This window comes from Colias eurytheme, chromosome 10 (genome assembly GCF_061535395.1).
Source record: "Colias eurytheme isolate Ceu_HAF_F1 chromosome 10, ilColEury1 Martin Lab GWU primary, whole genome shotgun sequence".
Lineage (NCBI taxonomy): Eukaryota > Metazoa > Arthropoda > Insecta > Lepidoptera > Pieridae > Colias > Colias eurytheme.
In genome coordinates, this window is record NC_142989.1 from 10,354,427 (window position 1) to 10,374,596 (window position 20,170).

Genomic DNA, 20,170 nt, shown 5'->3' on the forward strand with positions numbered 1-20,170 from the left:
GCAGTCAAGTTAAATTTAAGAAACGCTCCTTAGAAATATAATTGACCGCCTCCTCGGTACAGTGGTTGACGCGTGAGCGTAACACCGAGGGGTCCTGGGTTCGATTCCCGGTGGAGACGAAGAAAAAAAAATGTCTAGGTCTGGTAGGACACAGAAGGCTGATCACCTACTTGTCCCTATAGAAAATCGATCAGTGAAACAGATGTATAATGCATCTGCCCCTTACCCCACTAGGGGACACGGGACTTCACTCGTAAATTTGCACACAACATAATATCTGTGATAATATTGTAAGAAATTTAAAGTCAAAAATCGTATTTTATTAATTTTTATTATTCTTGCAGTCAAGTTAAATTTAAGAAACGCTCCTTAGAAATAAGATAAACAAACAATACATTTATTTTACAACAAGTAACTTACTGTAAAAACTTTTACAAACCGTAGCAAGTTGGAAGCCCGAGCTGACCTAGTTTGAGAAATAATAAATACCTGTATTTCTATTATTTACTGCAAGAAATACTTGAGGACTTAAATACAACTTTAAACAAACAAAATAAGTAGATATTTTTGTTTATTGAATTGCATTAAATACTTTTTACTACCTACTTACGTTTTTTTTTGTGAAATAAAATAAACAATTTTAGATATATATAGTACTTATCTTCACTACATAGTTTAAAACAAAGTCGCATTTTCTGTCCCTATGTCCCTTTGTATGCTTAAATCTTTAAGACTACGGAACGGATTTTGATGCGGTTTTTTTTAATACATAGAGTGATTAAATAGGATGGTTTTAGTGTATAATTTATTAGGTTTGAGACAAAGCGGGCGAAGCCGCGGGTGGTAAGCTAGTTAGCTATAAAGTCTGTAAAGTTATTAATTGCTTTGAAATGTAGCTTTTTGACAGTCCCAACTTTACGCACACATTTTTTTTAATTGGGAATAGGGAAGCGCTTGACCACAATCTCGCCTGATGTCAAGCTGAGATGTGGTCTAAGATGGAACGCGCTTCCCTAGAAGGTTTAGGAGGAATCTTAAGGAACCTTTTCACTCTACGCTCTATTTATTTATTTTATTTTATTTTATTTTATAACTAGCGGTCTGCTCCGGCTTCGCCCGTGGTACTTACATGTTTAAACTATCCTATCTCTCAAATTGGATCGAATTGCACATGGTGTGCGAATTTTATTATAATCGGTTAAGTGGTTTAGGAGTCCATTGAGGACAAACATTGTGACACGAGATTTATATATACATATTAAGACTAGCGGTCCGCCCCGGCTGCGCCCGTGGTACCTACATATTTAAACTATCCTATCTCTCAAGTTGGATCAAACTGCACATTGTGTACGAATTTTATTATAATCGCTTAAGTGGTTTAGGAGTCCATTGAGGACAAACATTGTGACACGAGATTTATATATATCTTTATTACAACTAAACTAATGGTCTAGATCACTGTCAGCTTCCAATTTTGTCTAATATATAAAGCCAAAGCCTCCAAAACCGCGAATATGACTATAATTAAGAATGTAATAAAAAAATTCTCACCCGACATAGGCACTCCTTCGCATATACTCGACCGATGATACGAGCAGCTGGCAGGCTTCTTATTTAAGCAAATCACCCGCTCGAGCGCCTGCCACAGATTATACTATTATTACAGATTAATTAAAATATAACGAATATCTGTTTAATTTTTTTATGTTATATGGTATGGAATATTATATATTTTTTTGTATTAAGTATAGCGCAAAATGAACTCTACTGTTTTTTATTTCTTACTAACTGTGCCCCGCGGTTTCACCCGCATTGCTCCGCTACTTACTGTTGATCTTGGCGTGATGATTAAATATACTGACAAAAATAATGCGCTATCTAACACTGAAATAATTTTTCAACCCGGACCGGTAGTTCCTGAGATTAGCGCGTTCAAACAAACAAACTCAGTTGTGATGATGTGTGATATAAAAATATACATTTTGAATATAATCTTTTTATTGTCTTTCACTTGTTGATTTTCCGCTCCAGATGGCACAATAACTATGAAATTGTTGGAATAAGTTACAAAAAATATTAACGAGAAAGTACACGAGGCGGTATAATTATTGTTAGCTTGTGTTATTGTTTTATATTATATTATTATTTAGATATTGCGATCAATGTGTAAAAATTAGAGACTAAAGAAATCGTTTATTTATTTAATTAAAAACGGTCTAACAGTAATTTATCACATACACACACACTTAAAGGATTTTCTTTAATTTTTGAAGGTAAGCAATTATAGGCATATTTGTTTATAAAATATTTAATAAAAAAATACGTCTCATCTGGTTATCAGATCGGTGAAGGACGATCTCCCACGGGCTCTCCTACTGTTATGTTTTAGCTTGTGAATGTAATAAAAATAGCTTTCTGCGAATCTTTTACACTAACTATAGAATTACTTTCCATAAAACTTGTACTTTAGGAAAGGATACTAACAATTTGAAATAAAATTTTATTGCCAGTCTAGCAAGCCATAAAAGCACACGTAAAACAAAAAATACTGCGTGGATTTAATACATTTGGATTCTAGTTTTAGTTTTTTTAACACTTGCGATAGAATTTTGGGTAGGTAAATTCGGTATAGAGCTTTTTAAATATTATAATACTCGGAAGAAGTTGCGGTGTGAAGAAATTACGCACACACATAAAATAATATCTATATTATACTTATTCATCATCATCATCAGCCCATATACGTTCCCACTGCTGGGACACGGGCCACCTGTGAGGGTACAGGCCATAATCCACCACGCTGGCCAAGTGCGGGTTGGCGGATGACACATGTCGTCGAACTTTTTGATTTTTCGATATGTCGGTTTCCTCACGATGTTTTTCTGCACTGTTCGAGCAGTGGTGATGTTACAACATGCGCAGATAAATTTAAAAATCAATTTATTTCCTGCGCTTTCGCCTGGTCTCTAACCCCTGACTTATCAATTCGAAAGTCCGAGGTCTCACCACTGCTCTCTATACTTATTCAGTGTTGGAAATAACGAGCAGTATAGTAAGGTTAGAATGAACTGGTCGCGTTGAAAATTGCCTTTTGGATCTATTAAAGATCTTCTTAGTAGATCCTCTTCTTATTAGTACACAAGTAGAAAAATTATTACATACAGTTGTAACTTGTAACATAATATAAAGGGCAAACTGAACATCGGCTATTACATTCTCCGAAATCTCCAAAACAATTACCACAATCATGGGCGTAGCTAGCCATGGGCTCAGGGTGGGGCAAAAAAAAAAATATGTTACTAGTTAGCAACTTTATCCTAAGTCTAGTCCCGGTTAATTTTTAGGGCTTCGAACCTTAAAAGGAAAAAAACGAACTCTTGAAGCTGTGAAAAAATCATAGTTATAAACCAACGCAATAAAAAAGATACAGCCGTTTGTGTTGCAAATTTTCACACATTTCGACATTTGAAAGGGAACCAAAACTTAAAGGGTTCGCAATTTTTCCTTTATCTGCGCTATAAGACGTTACTTAATACAAAATTTCAAGATTCTGGGTTCACGGGAAGTTTAGGGTCACTTACTGACCATAAAAACACAAAAAAAGCTGACAGATCCAGGTGGAGTTTCGCTCGCAATCTTAAAGAAAAGTTTTTGGCCGATATCTCGAAAACTGTCCACTTTAGAGCAAAAGTTATTTGGACTTTTTTATAGAACGTAAAATGTCGCATCTCTTATACACTATAAACCTTTTTGTAAAACTTACTGTTTACGATTTATGGTCCATTTAATGAACCGGTTTATCGTTTTTGGTTAATAACTCTTAAAATATTGGATTAATCAACAAAATGCATCTACCCGTTTTTTAGTGACATAGTGCTCATAGTTTCTGAGTTGTAATCCGTTTAATAACTCAGGCCCCGGAATCACAGACACAATAGAAAATCTATTGTGTCGTGGACCGATCGGGCCGTTCGGGGCTCAATGGGTTAATGTAGAAATGTCGGCGCTCGGCGGGTGACGCGGGAGCCTTAAAGTTTTTTTTAAGGATGTAATGAAGACGAAGAAGAGATATCCAATGCAAGTGGATTTTTGATAAAATTTAGATATTTTTTTTATAGAAAAATATTTTTTTTCACACATTTTTAGGGTTCCGTACCTCAAAAGGAAAAAACGGAACCCTTATAGGATCACTTTGTTGTCCGTCCGTCCGTCTGTCAAAACCCTTTTTCTCAGGAACGCGTGGAGGTATGAAGCTGAAATTTATATCAATTACTCAGGTCTACTGTCCCTTGAAGCTGTGAAAAAATCAAACTTCAAAGCCAACGCAATCAAAAGATACAGCCGTTTATGCCGCAAATTTTCGACACTTGCAAGGGAATCAAAACCTACAGGGTGCTTCCCGTGAACTCAGAATCTTGAAATTTGGTACGAAGCAACGTCTTATAGCATAGATAAAGGAAAAATTACGAAAACCATAATTTTTTTGTTACATCACATAATATATATTTTTTTAATAATTTTAAACTTACTACCCATTTCCTCATAAACGCGTAGAGGTATTAAATTGAAATTCATACCAAATACTCAGGTCTATAATACCTTTAAGCTGTAACAAACCTTGCAGGTTTGTACGGAACCCTCGGTGCGCGAGTCCGACTCGCACTTGGCCGGTTTTTTCTAAATATACTCTTTTCGTTTACTTCTATTTTATTTTTGCATCAGAATATAAAATAATATACTCAATATTTTTTAGTTGTACGAAATATAATAAAATGAAATATTTTAAAAGTCTATTACTACTACTATTACAGTTGAGGAAATAAACTATTAATTTTGATTTTTGAAGTACTACAGGACATCATTTTTAATATGTTTGTTGAATTTGTAGCATTATATGGTATGCATACCTTGAAATTCTCCATTTCAAGGCCTGTAATTCAACATTGAACGTCATTAAATAACTCAAAAATTGTGGGCATTAGAAATAAAACCGGCCAAGTGCGAGTCTGACTCGCGCACCGAGGGCTCCGAACAAACCTACTTTTTTTATTATGTTGTAACTCTAAAATGTATGTTTTAGCAATTTTTCCTTTCTCTGTGCTATAAGACATTGCTTTTTACCAAATTTCAAGACTGTGTTCACGGGAAGTACAGTGTAGGTTTTGATTCCCTTTGCGAATGTCGAAATTTGCGATAATTTGCAGCATAAAACGGCTGTATCTTTTGATTGCGTTGGCTTTCACAGCTTCAAGGGACCGTAGACTTGAGTATTCGATATAAATTTCAGCTTGATACCTGCACGCTTTCTTAAGAAAAAGGGTGTTGACAGTCAGACAGACAGACGGACAACATAGTGATCCTATAAGGGTTCCGTTTTTTCCTATTGAGGTTCGGAACCCTAAAAAAAAGTTTCAAACAAAAGTTGTAGAGAATAGTGTGATCTTAAAAATGGATAGATGTATTTTATTGATTTATCCAATATTTTAAGAGTTATTAGCCAAAAACGATAAAACGTTTCATTAAATGGGCCATACATAGTAAACGCTACGTTTAAAAGTTTACAAGGAATAATAGATGCGAAATTTTACTTTCTACAAAACAGTCATAATAACTTTTGCCTTTAAGTGGATTGTTTCCGAGATATCGGCCAAAAACATACAAACGAAAAATAAAAGGATTACGTTTGTTTATGCATGGGACCAAATGTCAATCGTGCGCAAGTTTTTTGTTTAGATCGCATATTTTTGTGTGACGACTTTCGAGAGTGAATTTTCTTACGGATACAAAGTTTTGTAGTCAGTAGGTACTTAGATAATTTAATTTAATTTTTTAGATTTGGTTAGGTACTTTCCAGGCCAGAGCCAGGGTGGGGCAAGTGCCCCACCCTGCCCCACCGTGGCTACGCCCATGACCACAATGTAACCATAATAATAAATTTGATATTAATTAATTACTACTACCTATTATTTAGTTGTGCTATTTACTAAATAGAATGGGACTCCGTGCCAAACCAATTTTAAATCTTATATGACTATGTTTTGAACACAACTCTGCTATCTAAACATAAAACCTCGTAAACCTCATTTATGCCCATCTCATCCCATGTTAAAATGAACTAGAAAGCCCATAGCAACAAGCTTAAATAAAACACTTTTCGAACATCTGGCTTGTAATCAAAAAGTTTCTCGCTAATCGCATTTTCTCGAAACTTCCAATCTAAACCACCTCGGCCTTCAGGTAAAGTTAAGTAACTCATGTTGGCTTGAAGATAAACAGCTTTGTGGACAATCAAACGCCAAGTATTTTAACAATTACCTATGTATAAATATTGCGTTTTATTATTCTAATTTTATTTAGGGACTTTTAGTCAACATTGACTAAAATATTATGTCGATTATGTAAATAGTTTAAGAACTGAAAACACATATATTTTAATTCACAATAATTGAGTTTTTCTGTTTTCTTCATTCTTTCATTGTATTTCTGTTAAAATTTAAATAATTTCTTAAATAGTAGATTTTATAAATTACGTAATACATAGAGACATTCCTCATAACAAGATTTATGAAAGATAAGCTACATAAAGCGAAATAAATCATTTTAAAATATAAAGTTCCTTATAGAAGCTCGAGCTCTTTCGACCGTACTCGGGCGGGCGGAGTATGAAAAATACTGCTATTTATTACTTGATTCATATATTTCTTAGTAATAATAATATTTTATTTCACCATCTTTAAATCCTATGCTGCATAAATATGTATAGGTATACCTTATAAAAGAATTACAAAGAATGAAGAAAATCGACGAAAAATTTTTGAGAAACAAACCTTACCACGAGTAAGTATAGTTCAGATTTCACTAGAGAAAAAAAAGAAAAAAAGGTCCTTCATTGTAGTGGATTCAATAACCTAACTGAAAAGAATAGGAATTGCTAGTGAAACGAAAGACGTTTGTTCTAATTGCCCCCGACGATATAACGATAAAATATCCATTCCATATATTTCTTTACAAAAACCAGTCATAGCTCTGAATAATATTATGCAAGCATCTAACCAATTACCAATAGTGTGCGTCCACACTGAATGCGCGGTGGCGGCGGCCTAGGCGGGCGCGACGAGCGGGCGCTCGCGGTGGCCACACCGACGCGCGAGCTCAAGTAGCGGTTCGACGTTTTTCGGGTGTTGCAAACTTTTGACGATTTGCTATTTTTACTGGACAGTCCGATTTTGAGATGAGAATATCATTATAGAAGTTGTACACGAAATAAATAAAACAGAGGAATAACGGGTGAATCTTATAATATGAAGAATTGAGATTATACCCTACAAAATTACTGTGGTGTATATAAGTGTTTTAGATTGAATAGCACTTATAAATAAAGAAGTTTCACTTCACAATGTATTTACCGCTATTTTACGAAAAACAATAAAGGATATAATATAAGAAGTCGAGCGACAAGACCGAACTGGTTTGATACCCCCGCCGTCCGCGCATTGGGTCGCTTGCTGACTAGGCCCGTAGTGTGGCCAGAACGCGCGGATAGGAGAGTTTGAAAACTACGCGCGCTGGCTCGCTCATTACCGTCGCACTAGGCTTCCGCCTTAGTCATTTCAATGTGGACGCAAAGGCGCGTTTCATACGTTTGATATTTCGCGCCCGCCGTCGCAACCGCGCTAGGCTCGCAGTGTGGACCTGCACATAGACTGTCAATTGCAGAAATGAGTTGTCAATATCATTTATATTACGCAAGGGAATAAACATAAATAATTAAATTGTATAATAACGTAAATTTTAAATTATGGAAGTATAAATTAAAACATAATAATAGTTTAAAAAAACTAAAAAACACGCTTTTAGTTCGGTTTTCTATAAAACGCGTGTTTTTTATTCTTTTTTAACTATTATTTATTTTATCAAGTTGGTGTATTGTCATCGGTCCTAAATAAATCTACAAAGTTTGAACGAAATCTGGCCGTTTAAAGTGGGTCAAAATCGCGCCCAAAGAAGTCGGTTACAAACTTACAAACATACAGGTGAAGCTAATATAAAGCGTGTAATAAATTGACTATTAGTAGGTAAAGCTAAATATTTTTAGTATAATAAAATATTTACTTATTATACGAGCATACGTGTCAGAAGTGAAACTTCTTTGGCAAGATTCAAAGATACCAAAAATCGTCGCCTTACTATCGTGTCGATAATGCCATAACGCGACCTCGAAATTTTACTCTCAAGCTCAACGCACCTAAAGAAGTTTCACTTCAAAAGTTGCATTGGTTGATTATTATTATTAATGAAAAAAGCTTCAACTTTTTTCTCGTATATTTTCTTGTACATACAGGGTGTCCCAGCAACGGTATACTAAGCCCCAAGGTAATAGTTTTGCATACGTTGAGTACGTAATAAATACTTATAAAATTCCAGACGTTTTCCTTTGACAAATAGATGAATTCTTAAAACTCTATGTGTACACCCCTAACAAGCGACCCGCTCAACTTTGCCACCCGCACATGAGCTATCGTTTATGATTATGTTTTCATAGACAAAATGCTCACATTAGCGAAGCGGTATATGCCGGTTGCGCGAAGCTATAGACGGAAACATGGATTTTAAGGAAAAATAAAGGAATGCAAAACTACAAGTCTCTTCGGGCTTAGTATACCAATAGTGGGACACCCTGTATAGTAAATAAAATGCACTCGCATGGTTGGTTTGTCATTCTAAATCAATATTAAAGGTTCAACACGGTTCAAAAAGCGTACCAACATTTTCTAGAAAATTCTCCCAATATACTTAAGATATTGCTTGTCACTATTTACACGAGTTAATAAAATGTCAAACTCACAGTCACTTAAACTTTAATTTAAATTCTTTCAACTTATACGTTATTGACCGCCTCCTTGGTACAGTAGTTGACGCGTGAGCGTAGAACCGAGGGATCCTGGGTTCGATTCCCGGTGGAGACGAAGAAAAAAAAATATCTCGGTCTGGCAGGACACAGAAGGCTGATCACCTACTTGTCCCCAAAGAAAATCGATCAGTGAAACAGATGGATGCATAATGCATCTGCCCCTCATTTGTGAAAATTTCAGCTTTCTAGCTATCACGGTTCATGAGATGCAACCTGAAGACAGACAGACATACAGACAATGAAGTCTCAGCAATAGGGTCCCGTTTTACCCTTTGGGTACGGAACCCTAAAAATCGGTCAGCGAATCTATAATTGTTCTCAGAGAAACTCGTCAATACTTATCTAATAATTGATTTACAATTATCAAAGGTAAGCTATAGAATCCCTTGAAGGCTTATAAATAGCATTCATATAGTTTGCAATAGTTATTCATGAACACGTGTTGAAATTGATTGAAATATATTTATAACGAAGGTTAAATAAAATAATAGGATTCATTCATTGTGCCAATAGAGGCTCGTTTGCTAATTGAAATGGAATTTTACAAGTATTTATTGGAATCAAATGGACGGATTAATCTGTCTGTTTTTAATATATTAATATTTTAATTTTTTAATAGGTGGAACGAGGTGGGATTTATTCTGATATATCATGAATGATCAATTATTATTATTGCAACAAAATATTTATAAAATAATTCCATAAATATTATGTCATAGACCAATATGTTTGAATATCACTCTTCAATATTAAGGTTTATTTTTAGAGCGCTCAAAACAAACAAATGTTTTTTAATCCCGTTGTATAGTGGAAACGAATTGGCCAGACTTTATAGACTTTGCTACGTGAAGAAGATGAAATTGAACAAAATACTCCCTATACGTATAAAACTACTAAACTATAAAAAAAAACTTCCTTTTATACAGACAGAATTGATGAAATAAAATATATACTAGAAGTGGCCTGCAGTTTTACCCGCAGTGATCTGCTCCTGTTGGTCTTAGCGAGATGATATATGTATATAGCCATAGAGATATAAAATCTACACTAATAATATATATAATATTATAAAGAGGAAAACTTTGTTTGTTTGTTTGATTGTAATGAATAGGCTCATAAACTACTAACTGGACCGATTTTAAAAATTCTTTCACCATTCGAAAGCTACATTATCCACGAGTAACATATAGGTTTTATCCCGGAAATCCCACGGGAACGGGAACTATGCGGGTTTTTCAGTGAAAACGCGGGCGAAGCCGCAGGCGGAAAGCTAGTATTAAAATATAATAAATTAAAAACCATGCTGACCGGATTCAAACCTGGCACCTTCCTATTTTTGAAATAATAACTACTACACCGAAAACATAATTATACCTACCTTCAGCTTGTCAAATAAAGTGACTTGCAAAAGTACGAAATATAATATCATCACCCCTAAATGTAATTTAATCTGCTTGAAATGACATGAATAATTTATTATTTTCATAGAAATATCAAGTTATATTTATAGCAGAAAAAGCATTTCCGAATTATACAAACGTAGTTTTTGGGTTTCTATTTCATGAATTTGTCACAATCATTTATTGAGTCTGATTGAGCCATATCTAAATCTCTTATATACCTATATAAAATTCTCGTGTCACAATGTTAGTCTGCATACTCCTCCGAAACGGGTGGACCGATTCTCATGAAATTTTCTGTGCATATCGGGTAAGTCTGAGAATCGGCCAACATCTATTTTTCATATGTACCACGGGCGAAGCCGGGGCGGACCGCTAGTAAATATATAAAACTCAGAGGTGACTGACTAACTGACATAGTGATCTATCAACGCACAGCCCAAACCACTGAACGGATCGTGCTGAAATTTGGTAGATACTTATTTAAGCGCGTTGAGAGTAAAATCCCAACGTTTCGTCATGGCAATACCGTCACATCATCAAGTAAGGTGACGATTTTAGTTTCTCTGAATCTTGCCGAAATAAATCTCGTATCACAATGTTTATCCTCAATGGACTCCTAAACCACTTAACCGATTATAATAAAATTCGCACACCATGTGCAGTTCGATCCAACTTGAGAGATAGGATAGTTTAAACATGTAGGTACCCCGGTCGAAGCCGGGGCGGACCGCTAGTCTAAATATATAAAACTCAGAGGTGACTGACTGACTGACATATCAACGCACAGCCCAAACCACTGAACTAAATACGGCGCGTTAATTGAGAGTAAAATCCCAACGTTTATAGTAGTTCTATAATGTAAGCTTGCTCTTAGTGTTGTAAATCAGACGTACACTTGAACTTTTGAGTATATTCATTCAGGTAAATGGTCATGGCAATACCGTCAGTCGTCACGACATGGAGTAATGTGAAGATTTTGGTATCTCTGAATCTTGCCAAAGAAGTTCCACTTCCAACACGTGTACTCGGCACACGCGCTCTTTTTTTTAAAAAAGGTCTCTATATACACTCTTCTTTTACAATACTAAATTAAGAGTCAATCCCGCTCTCAAATTGTAAATCTTTACTAATATTATGAAGCTGAAGAGTTTGTTTGTTTGTTTGTTTGTTTGAACGCGCTAATCTCGGGAACTACTGGTCCGATTTGAAAACTTCTTTCGGTGTTAGATAGCTCATTTATCGAGGAAGGCTATAGGCTATATACCATCACGCTACGACCAACAGGAGAGGAGCCACGGGGGCGAAACCGCGCGGAGCGGCTTGTGATAGATAATTGTACTATCAATGAAAAAACAATCGATATTAGATACTAAGCAGAAATTAATTAAATCTCTGATCTGTCCCTTCAATTATATTGTGCCTGAGTGCTACGGAATTATCACTTAACAATATTACACTCTTGTTTGAACTACTCACAACATTAATTTATTGGTACGTGAAATACACTAGAACAAATTTTTTGTTCATTTTAAATTAACGTGTAAATTATAATAAAAATTAATAAATGAAAAGTAAGGTAAATTCGCATTGATAACACTAATTCAAAAACAACGTGTCAGATCTTGATTAATTATTAGCTGATTGACAAAGAGCACATCAACAGCAACATCTCTACACGCTCTTCCAGCCCCCCTAGACAAGTGGCTTTCTATTAGCGTAAAGTTCAATAGAATAGATTATGAATGTATGAGATTGACGTTTGATTACGACGACGACGACAATTGATTACGTCAATCTCATACATTCATAATCTATTCTATTGAACTTTACGCTAATAGAAAGCCACTTGTCTAGGGGGGCTGGTAGAGAATACTTTCCGAATCGTTAAATCTAATTGCAAATGCCATAGCGCACAAAAGCACTTTTGAAAGAAGTTTACCTGAATTAATATACCTACTCATAAGTTCAAGTGTACGTCTGATTAACAACACTAAGAGCAAGATTACATTATAGAACTACTATTGCCTTTGACAAAACTCAATTTATATAACTGAAGTGAGAAATGCATTGCAATTTGCACGTGCACACCTAACATTACCGAGAATATGTGGGCTGTTTTAATTTAAACTGTAGATGTTAATCGAATCTATTTAAATAATAAAAATCTGCATTATTCACGGTTATTTATATTTGCAATCTTATGTACCCGGAGGATACATAAGATTGCAAATATTGCAAAGATTGCAACTTGAGATAATAATCAAAATCTTTTCATAACTTCCTAAAATAATATAGGAAATGATGGACACTACGTGACAGTTCCATGAAACAGAGAAGGATTCGGTCTTAGCTGATCTTTTATAAGATTGCATACCACTATAAACAGTACAATAATGATCTTTGCATGATTATTACCTGCTGGAAGCCCCTTCGGTAGCGCGAGTTCATGTAGCAGTAGATGATAGGATTGTAGCAGCAGTGCGACATCGCCAGCCAGTGGCTCGCGAACCACACGTACGGCATCCCAGGCCAGGCAGTCCATTCTTCATCGTTTTCATGGGCACTCCACAGCATCTAAAGAGCGTAAAGTCTATGTGATTTTGATGTATTCTAATGTACACTTGCTCTTGAACATTACAACTTTATCGTATATATGTTCGTACGTTTCAATGGCTATTGGAAAGTTGGAAATCTGGTTATTTTAATCTTGAGATCAGGCATGGTTGATTGCTATTGCAGCTCTAAGCTATTGCATATATCTAGGGGTATATTTACGCTTGCTTCACCTACAAACTTTATTTAAGGAATAAAGTCTAAGAATTAAGCGCGTCACACACGGTGAAGATACTTTAATATTTTATCTTAAGATACTGTTATATTTTATATTACAGTATCTTAACGCATCCGGTATCAGCGTTCGGACCATCATTTTTAGGGTTCCGTAGCCAAAATGGCAAAAACGGAACCCTTATAGTTTCGTCATGTCCGTCTGTCCGTCTGTCCGTCTGTCCGTCTGTCACAGCCGATTTACTCGGAAACTATAAGTACTACAGTGATGAAATTTGATGGGAATATGTGTTGTATGAACCGCTACAAAAATATGACACTAAATAGTAAAAAAAAGAATTGGGGGTGGGGCCCCCCATACATGTAACTGAGGGATGAAATTTTTTTTTTCGATGTACATACCCGTGTGGGGTATCAATGGAAAGGTCTTTTAAAATGATATAAAGTTTTCTAAAAAACATTTTTCTTAAAGTGAACGGTTTTTGAGATATCAGCTCTCAAAGTCGTAAAAAGTATGTCCCCCCCCCCTCTATTTTTATAACTACGGGGTATAAAATTCTAAAAAAAATAGAGGTGATGCATGCTAATTAACTCTTTCAACGATTTTTGGTTTGATCAAAGTATCTCTTATAGTTTTTGAGATAGGTTGATTTAACTGTAATTTATTATATTTGCTGCTACGGAACCCTTTGTGCGCGAGCCCGACTCGCACTTGGCCGGTTTTTCTTTTTGTCATTGCGTACTAAGACCCCTGTAGAACCGCCATCCTGTTACAAATGACCCACAAAATTTCGCGTCATTTCTGATACCGGATGCGTTAAGATACTGTAATATAAAATATAACAATATCTTAAGATAAAATATTATAGTATCTTCACCATGTGTGACGCGCTTTATTCTCTACTACGGTCGTAAATATTATAAAAAACCTGTCAGTTGTCGGGTTTTTCGATAATTTCGAAGAAATATTACTTTCAGAAATGGGCGGAAAGGCGAGGTATTAAATACGATGACAAGAGATAAAATATAAAACTTCGTAAGCTTTCCTAATTTTCTACTGATAGATATTTGTTGACGGCTTTGAGCTGAGATTGTATATTATTATTTTACTTTACTAGTTCAATTACGTGAATAAAGTAATTCATGATGTTAATAACAAATAAAATGATATTTTATATACTTAGTTGTAATACGAAGATATAATTTCATAATAATAAAATGTTTCTTTGGATGGTTTTCCATCATTTACGGGGATTTAAATGACATGCAGCTATAGGAAACCAGCAGGTTTCTTAGTATATTATAGGAACATATCCAATACCTACAATGTACTAATATACTATGTAATTATATATAAAATAATAAATAAGATAGAAGAACCTTCTTTAACATCCTCATCTCATTTATGTCAATCCAATAATCCATACTAATATTATAAATGCGAAAGTAACTCTGTCTGTCTGTTACTCGATCACGCCTAAACTACTGAACCAATTTGCATGAAATTTGGTACGGAGATATTTTGATACCCGAGAAAGGACATAGGCTACCTTTTATTGCGAAATATGTACCACGGGCGAAGCCGGGGCGGACCTCTAGTTTACTAATAACTATTAAGTTACCAATTTAATGAGGTTTCCAAATATTCTATGATCGCGGTAAAACAATAATATGACGTGTAGTTGTATTACGTATATCTCATTGTAAGCTCTCAAACTTCGATAATTGTGCCTCTAATATTGAAGAGAATCTATAATATTACGAAACGTTGGCTTTAATATAATAAACAACTAGATTTCCGCCCGCGGCTTCGCCCGCGTTTTCAAAGGAAAACCCGCATAGTTCCCGTTCCCGTGGGATTTCCGGGATAAAACCTATCCTATGTGTTAATCCAAGTTACCCTCTATATGTGTGCTAAATTTCATTGTAATCGGTTCAGTAGTTTTTACGTGAAAGAGTAACAAACATCCATACATCCATACAAACTTTCGCCTTTATAATAGTATTAAGATTAAATGATCTTTGTCATTATAATCTGCTATTGATACCCTTCTTGTAACCAAGTGACTTACCAAAAAGACGTTGAGAGGCAGCCAGCAAATTGTGAACACGGTTACCACGGTGACCATCATTTTGATCATCTGCCAACAAAATATATTTTAAGATAAGTATATTTTAATTATAAGAAAAATGTGGTTAAAGGTTTGGTTTTTGAAGTGAAAACTTCTTTAGCGGCGTTGAGCACTTTTTCTGTAATGGGTATAAAATCTTACTCGCGTCAGGACACGTGACCTGATCGAAAAAGCGTAAGACGGATACCATTCCAAAATATCAAACATGCTCAACGTTAATAATCAAGTTTTCACTTCTGCCGGCACTCCCGGAGTGCAACCCGTCTTATTTTGTTTGGTACAATCTAACTCAAAAACTTCTTGACTGATTTTAAGAATAAATTTAAGTGTAGTTGCGGGAACAGCTAGTTTATACAAGAATACAAGAATCAACTTTATTTCGTTAGCGCCTAAAATAATTTCAACTTTAGATTTATTATTACAATGTAAATGATCTGTTCACTCATATTTTTCTTACTTTAGTAAACTGTCATCAAAGGCTTTTAAAACGCTTAACTATTCGTTTTAAAATTGTATTGAAGTGAGATGCTGTTATTAAGAGAACAATGTGCAGATAAATTGAAAATTTCAGTTTAATTTTTCTACGCTCATCTAGTCAAGCTCTCGAATATTTTATATAAATGTAGGAACTACGAGATGGTTTCGAAATATTCTAATTAAGAAACTACGAAAAGGTGGTGTGGTAGCAATCGCTCAATAATGATAAGACCTTCTGTATTAATCATATAATCAGCTGTCTTTATTCCATTTTATAGATAGACTAGCGGTCCGCCCCGGCTGCACCCGTGGTACCTACATGTATTTTCAGGATATTACAGCTGAAGGTTCGAGTATGTAGACCGATCTATCATCCACGCTTTTGCGTGCAAATATATCCTTGAAGTAAACAAGATGACGATCCAATATTTTCACTGCGCTATGAAATATTTCCGTACATTTCATACTTAAATATTTGGTCACAAATTGAACAAATAAATAGACTTTTATAACTTTACTACATAAATACTTTAGACGAGAAGATACATTAGAGATAGATATTTTTTTATTATTTTCTCATCTATACTTAATTATATCCTCAAACAACCGGGGAAAGCGGCTAGTATTTTATAAAATAAGTATATTGAATTGTCCCTTTTTGATAACATTTACATCTGGGCAATAAGAAATTAAATTATGTAAATATAATTGACGGTAAGAAACCCTGACAAATACATATTCAAATCAGATTTATAGCTGAAATAAAAAGGTTATGTTCACTTCACTTTGTCAACAACTTGGCGGTTTTAAACTCAAATAATCTTCTTCTTATATATAAAAATGAATCCCAAAATGTGTTGGTAAGCGCATAACTTGAGAACGGCTGAACCGATTTCGTTAATTATTTTTTTATTATATTCCTTGAAGTACGAGGATGGTTCTTATGTAGAGAAAACGTAAATATATACCACGGGCGAAGCCGGGGCGGACTGCTAGTTGGAAATATATTTCACATTGTGAAATAGATTTGTTAATTAATTTTGAAATTAGCTGATACAATATTATTAATTATTTTGCATCTGACTTTAGCTGTCAACAACATGTGCGGTGTTCAAAAGTCTGGTAATATTACATATTATTTACATAATTATTAGTCTTAACAATCTTTAATTTTTTTTTAATACTTGAGCAGGTATAATGTCCAAACCATCTAAGCTAATTGCACCAACACGTAGAAGATCGTCACAAGACGTACACTAAAATAGCTTACCTTCCTCTTCGAATGCTGCATCCTCGAGTGCCTGTGAATCTCCATCTCTCCAGACGGTCTGACGTTACAGACCAATAAGGCAACCCTGGTATATGCACACCTAACACCAAAACGATTTTTTCTCTTAACACTGTAAGTATACTAACACAGCTTACCTTCCTCTTAGAATGCTGCATCCTCGAGTCTCTGTTCATTTCCGCCTCCCCCGGTGGTCTGACGCCCCAGACCACATAGGCAATCCTCGCATATGTACATATCAAGGCAGCGAGTGGTAACGCAAACTGTAGGGTCAATAGTGCACAGGTATATTGTTCACTTTGTTTGGGCGTCGTCCATATTTCCGTGCAGACGTCTCTGGAAAAGGGTGTCGGGATGTAGCATTTATTTTGGATAGCAAAGAGCTATTATGTACTTGGAAAAATGGGTATGTATATGTTATGTAAGGAATATTGAATTCAATTTGGACAGTAGGAATTTAGTATTGTACATTGCAAGGATAAAAGTTAGTATCTTGTCTTAGAAGAACTAGGATAAGATCTCCAGTCTATGCATCAGAAATGACATAAATTACAAAAATATAACAATTGCATGAGAACAGTAGAATAACTTCTGGTATAAAATGAAATTATTAAACGTCTAAAATTATAGAGATTATTTTTCCGACCCAAATATCGACCAATAGAATTGCACCATTCGACGTCACGTGGTACAACCTACATGGTATTATACTGATAATTTTTTGAAAATTTTCTCTGGTCGTTGACGTCAAACTGACAGGTTCAATTCAATTGTGAAATTATTGGCCGACATTTGGGACGGAAAAATAATCTCCCGAATACCACACGAGCTTCAAAATTATCTGGCATTTCCCTCAAGGTTCCCTGCAAAGAAATAAAGTCGTCAAGTTTTTCAGGAAAAATCACTCGCGCTTCGCGCTCGTGATTTTTTAACCTTGACTAAAAACTTGACTCCTTCATTTGTTTGCAACGAACCTATCGGAAAATACCCGATAATTTTGAAGCTCTTGTGGTATTATTTAAGTGAAAAATAATGTAATTTACAAGTAGAAACACTGAAGGATAGTTTAAATTGGAAACGAAATATACTCCAATACTTTCCTTTATGTATGAGCTTTTGTTAATCCTATCCTACTAATATTATAAATGCGAGTTTGTAAGGATGTATGCTTGTGTGTTTGTTACTCTTTTTCGCAAATACTACTGAAATGATTACAATAAAATTTAGCACACATATAGAAAGTAACTTGGATTAACACATAGCATAGATTTTATCTCGGAATTCCCACGGGAACGGGAACTATGCGAGATTTTCTTTGAAAACGCGGGCGCAGCCGCGGGCGGAAATCTAGTAGGTAATATTTAACTTAATATGTTCGATAAAATCTTTAATCTCAGAAACAGAAGCTTCAGTGTAAAATGCCTTTCTGTATATATTATGTGTATTGTGTACAATATTTCATATCGTTATTTATAATCGAAATTTCAAATTAACCTTTTCCCAGAAACTCTTAAAGGTAAATTGATCTATAAGTAAGGATAAGTTTTATCCAAGCATTGAAAAATCGGCCCTAAAGTGGATAAATTACTTACAATTGCGTTAAATTCAGTGACGATTAATTTAATAAATACAAGAAATTATAAAGAGGATAAATGTTAATGTTTCAACACGATTTTAATAAAATAATATAAATGTAAAGTGAGCCTTTAAAAAGCTCTTGCGGAAATTTAACTGTGTGTTTAATATTAATAATATATTTATCTATCATATTATTTATTAATAATATGATATCGTTTTCAGTTTGTTAATTAATATTAAACAACCTAGGTTCTTACTGGCAATTCTAAAGGTTCAGTTTCTCAGCTTCATTTACACGTAGAGGTATATTCTCAAATACTCACAGTTCACAAACCTCATGCCAAATAGACGGCCTCTGCAATCTCGATACCACTAGTATTGGTGCAGCTGTTGCCATGGCCCCACACCATACACCCAATATCACCAACTTCGCCGCCGCCTTCCCCAAACGAGGCTTCAACGGCTGCATTATCACTATGTACCTATCCACAGATATAGCCAACAAAGTGTACGCACTAACTAACACAGACACCGCTTGAGAAAAGTTCACTATCTTACACATAACAGCCCCAAACGGCCAATATCGTAACACTAGCATAGACACAAAGGAAAATGGAACACAGAATATAGTCATCATTATGTCGCCAATGGCCAAATTCGCGATAAAGAAGTTCGTCACAGTTTTCATTCGCGGCGAAGTCCGGACAACGAAACACACTAACCCATTCCCGAAGAGAGCGATCACGAATATCACACTGTACATGAAATATACACAAAAGTGGAATGTGAATGACGTAAAGAACACTTCAGATTTGCTAGTCTTGCAGGAGTATGGGAGGAATCTTGTGAAATTGCCATAGGTGTCGTTCCAAGTAAAATTGCCATTTTGCGCGCAAACCACTGCGTCGCAGAGCTCGGAGTAATCTTGCGTTTTGTTCTCGTCGACGAATTCAGTTGAATAGAACATCACTCTTGATTACAGCGTTTTCGTTTGTGTCCCATTTATGTACCTGTAAAGAACATACAGAACATTTATTACAAAAAAAGAGATTTGCATATAGCGACAGATTTTAACGACAATGCTCTTAAATTTAATGAATAAATTAAATCATTCAGCCTGAAACTATATTGTGAACTATTAGTAACATCTGTTATCAAGCTCAGTAATTCTTAATTAATAATGTGAGTAAACACAAATTCTCCTAAATTAATTAAAGGTCCGATAGCTTTCTAAATACCCAATTAACTGAAAGTAAACAGCCCATAACCGTTCGAAGGGTTTATTCAAATCGTAAACCGAAGTCACATTTAAATTCAGCCTTAAATCGTTAACCCAAGGAATAAAAAAACAATCTTCTATTCAATAGACTGTGGGCCTATTTTTCAATGCTTGGTTAAAACTTATCCGTCAAATTAAGTATTACACGATAATATGAAAATTTCCCGTAAACTGTCAAATACGGGCAATTAGAATACCTTTTTAAAATGGTAGTTTTATACATTATTCGACGAATAAGTTTTAACCAAGGATTGAAAAATCAGCCCTGTATTTGGAATGAATTGATAAAGATCTATATATTATGAAAGTTATAGT

The 20,170-nt window shown here is 35.0% G+C and overlaps 1 protein-coding gene across 1 annotated transcript; it reads right to left on the minus strand.

Annotated features, from left to right (window-relative positions):
- Positions 1-1,450: 1,450 nt before the first annotated feature.
- Positions 1,451-19,543, minus strand: LOC149905431 (RYamide receptor-like). Its single transcript, XM_090106576.1, has 5 exons — positions 18,900-19,543; positions 17,136-17,334; positions 15,174-15,242; positions 12,730-12,888; positions 1,451-1,639 (listed from the first exon to the last, which is right to left on the minus strand). Exons 1-5 carry the CDS (start codon positions 19,541-19,543, stop codon positions 1,451-1,453), a joined length of 1,260 nt encoding a protein of 419 aa, XP_089962702.1.
- Positions 19,544-20,170: the final 627 nt, after the last annotated feature.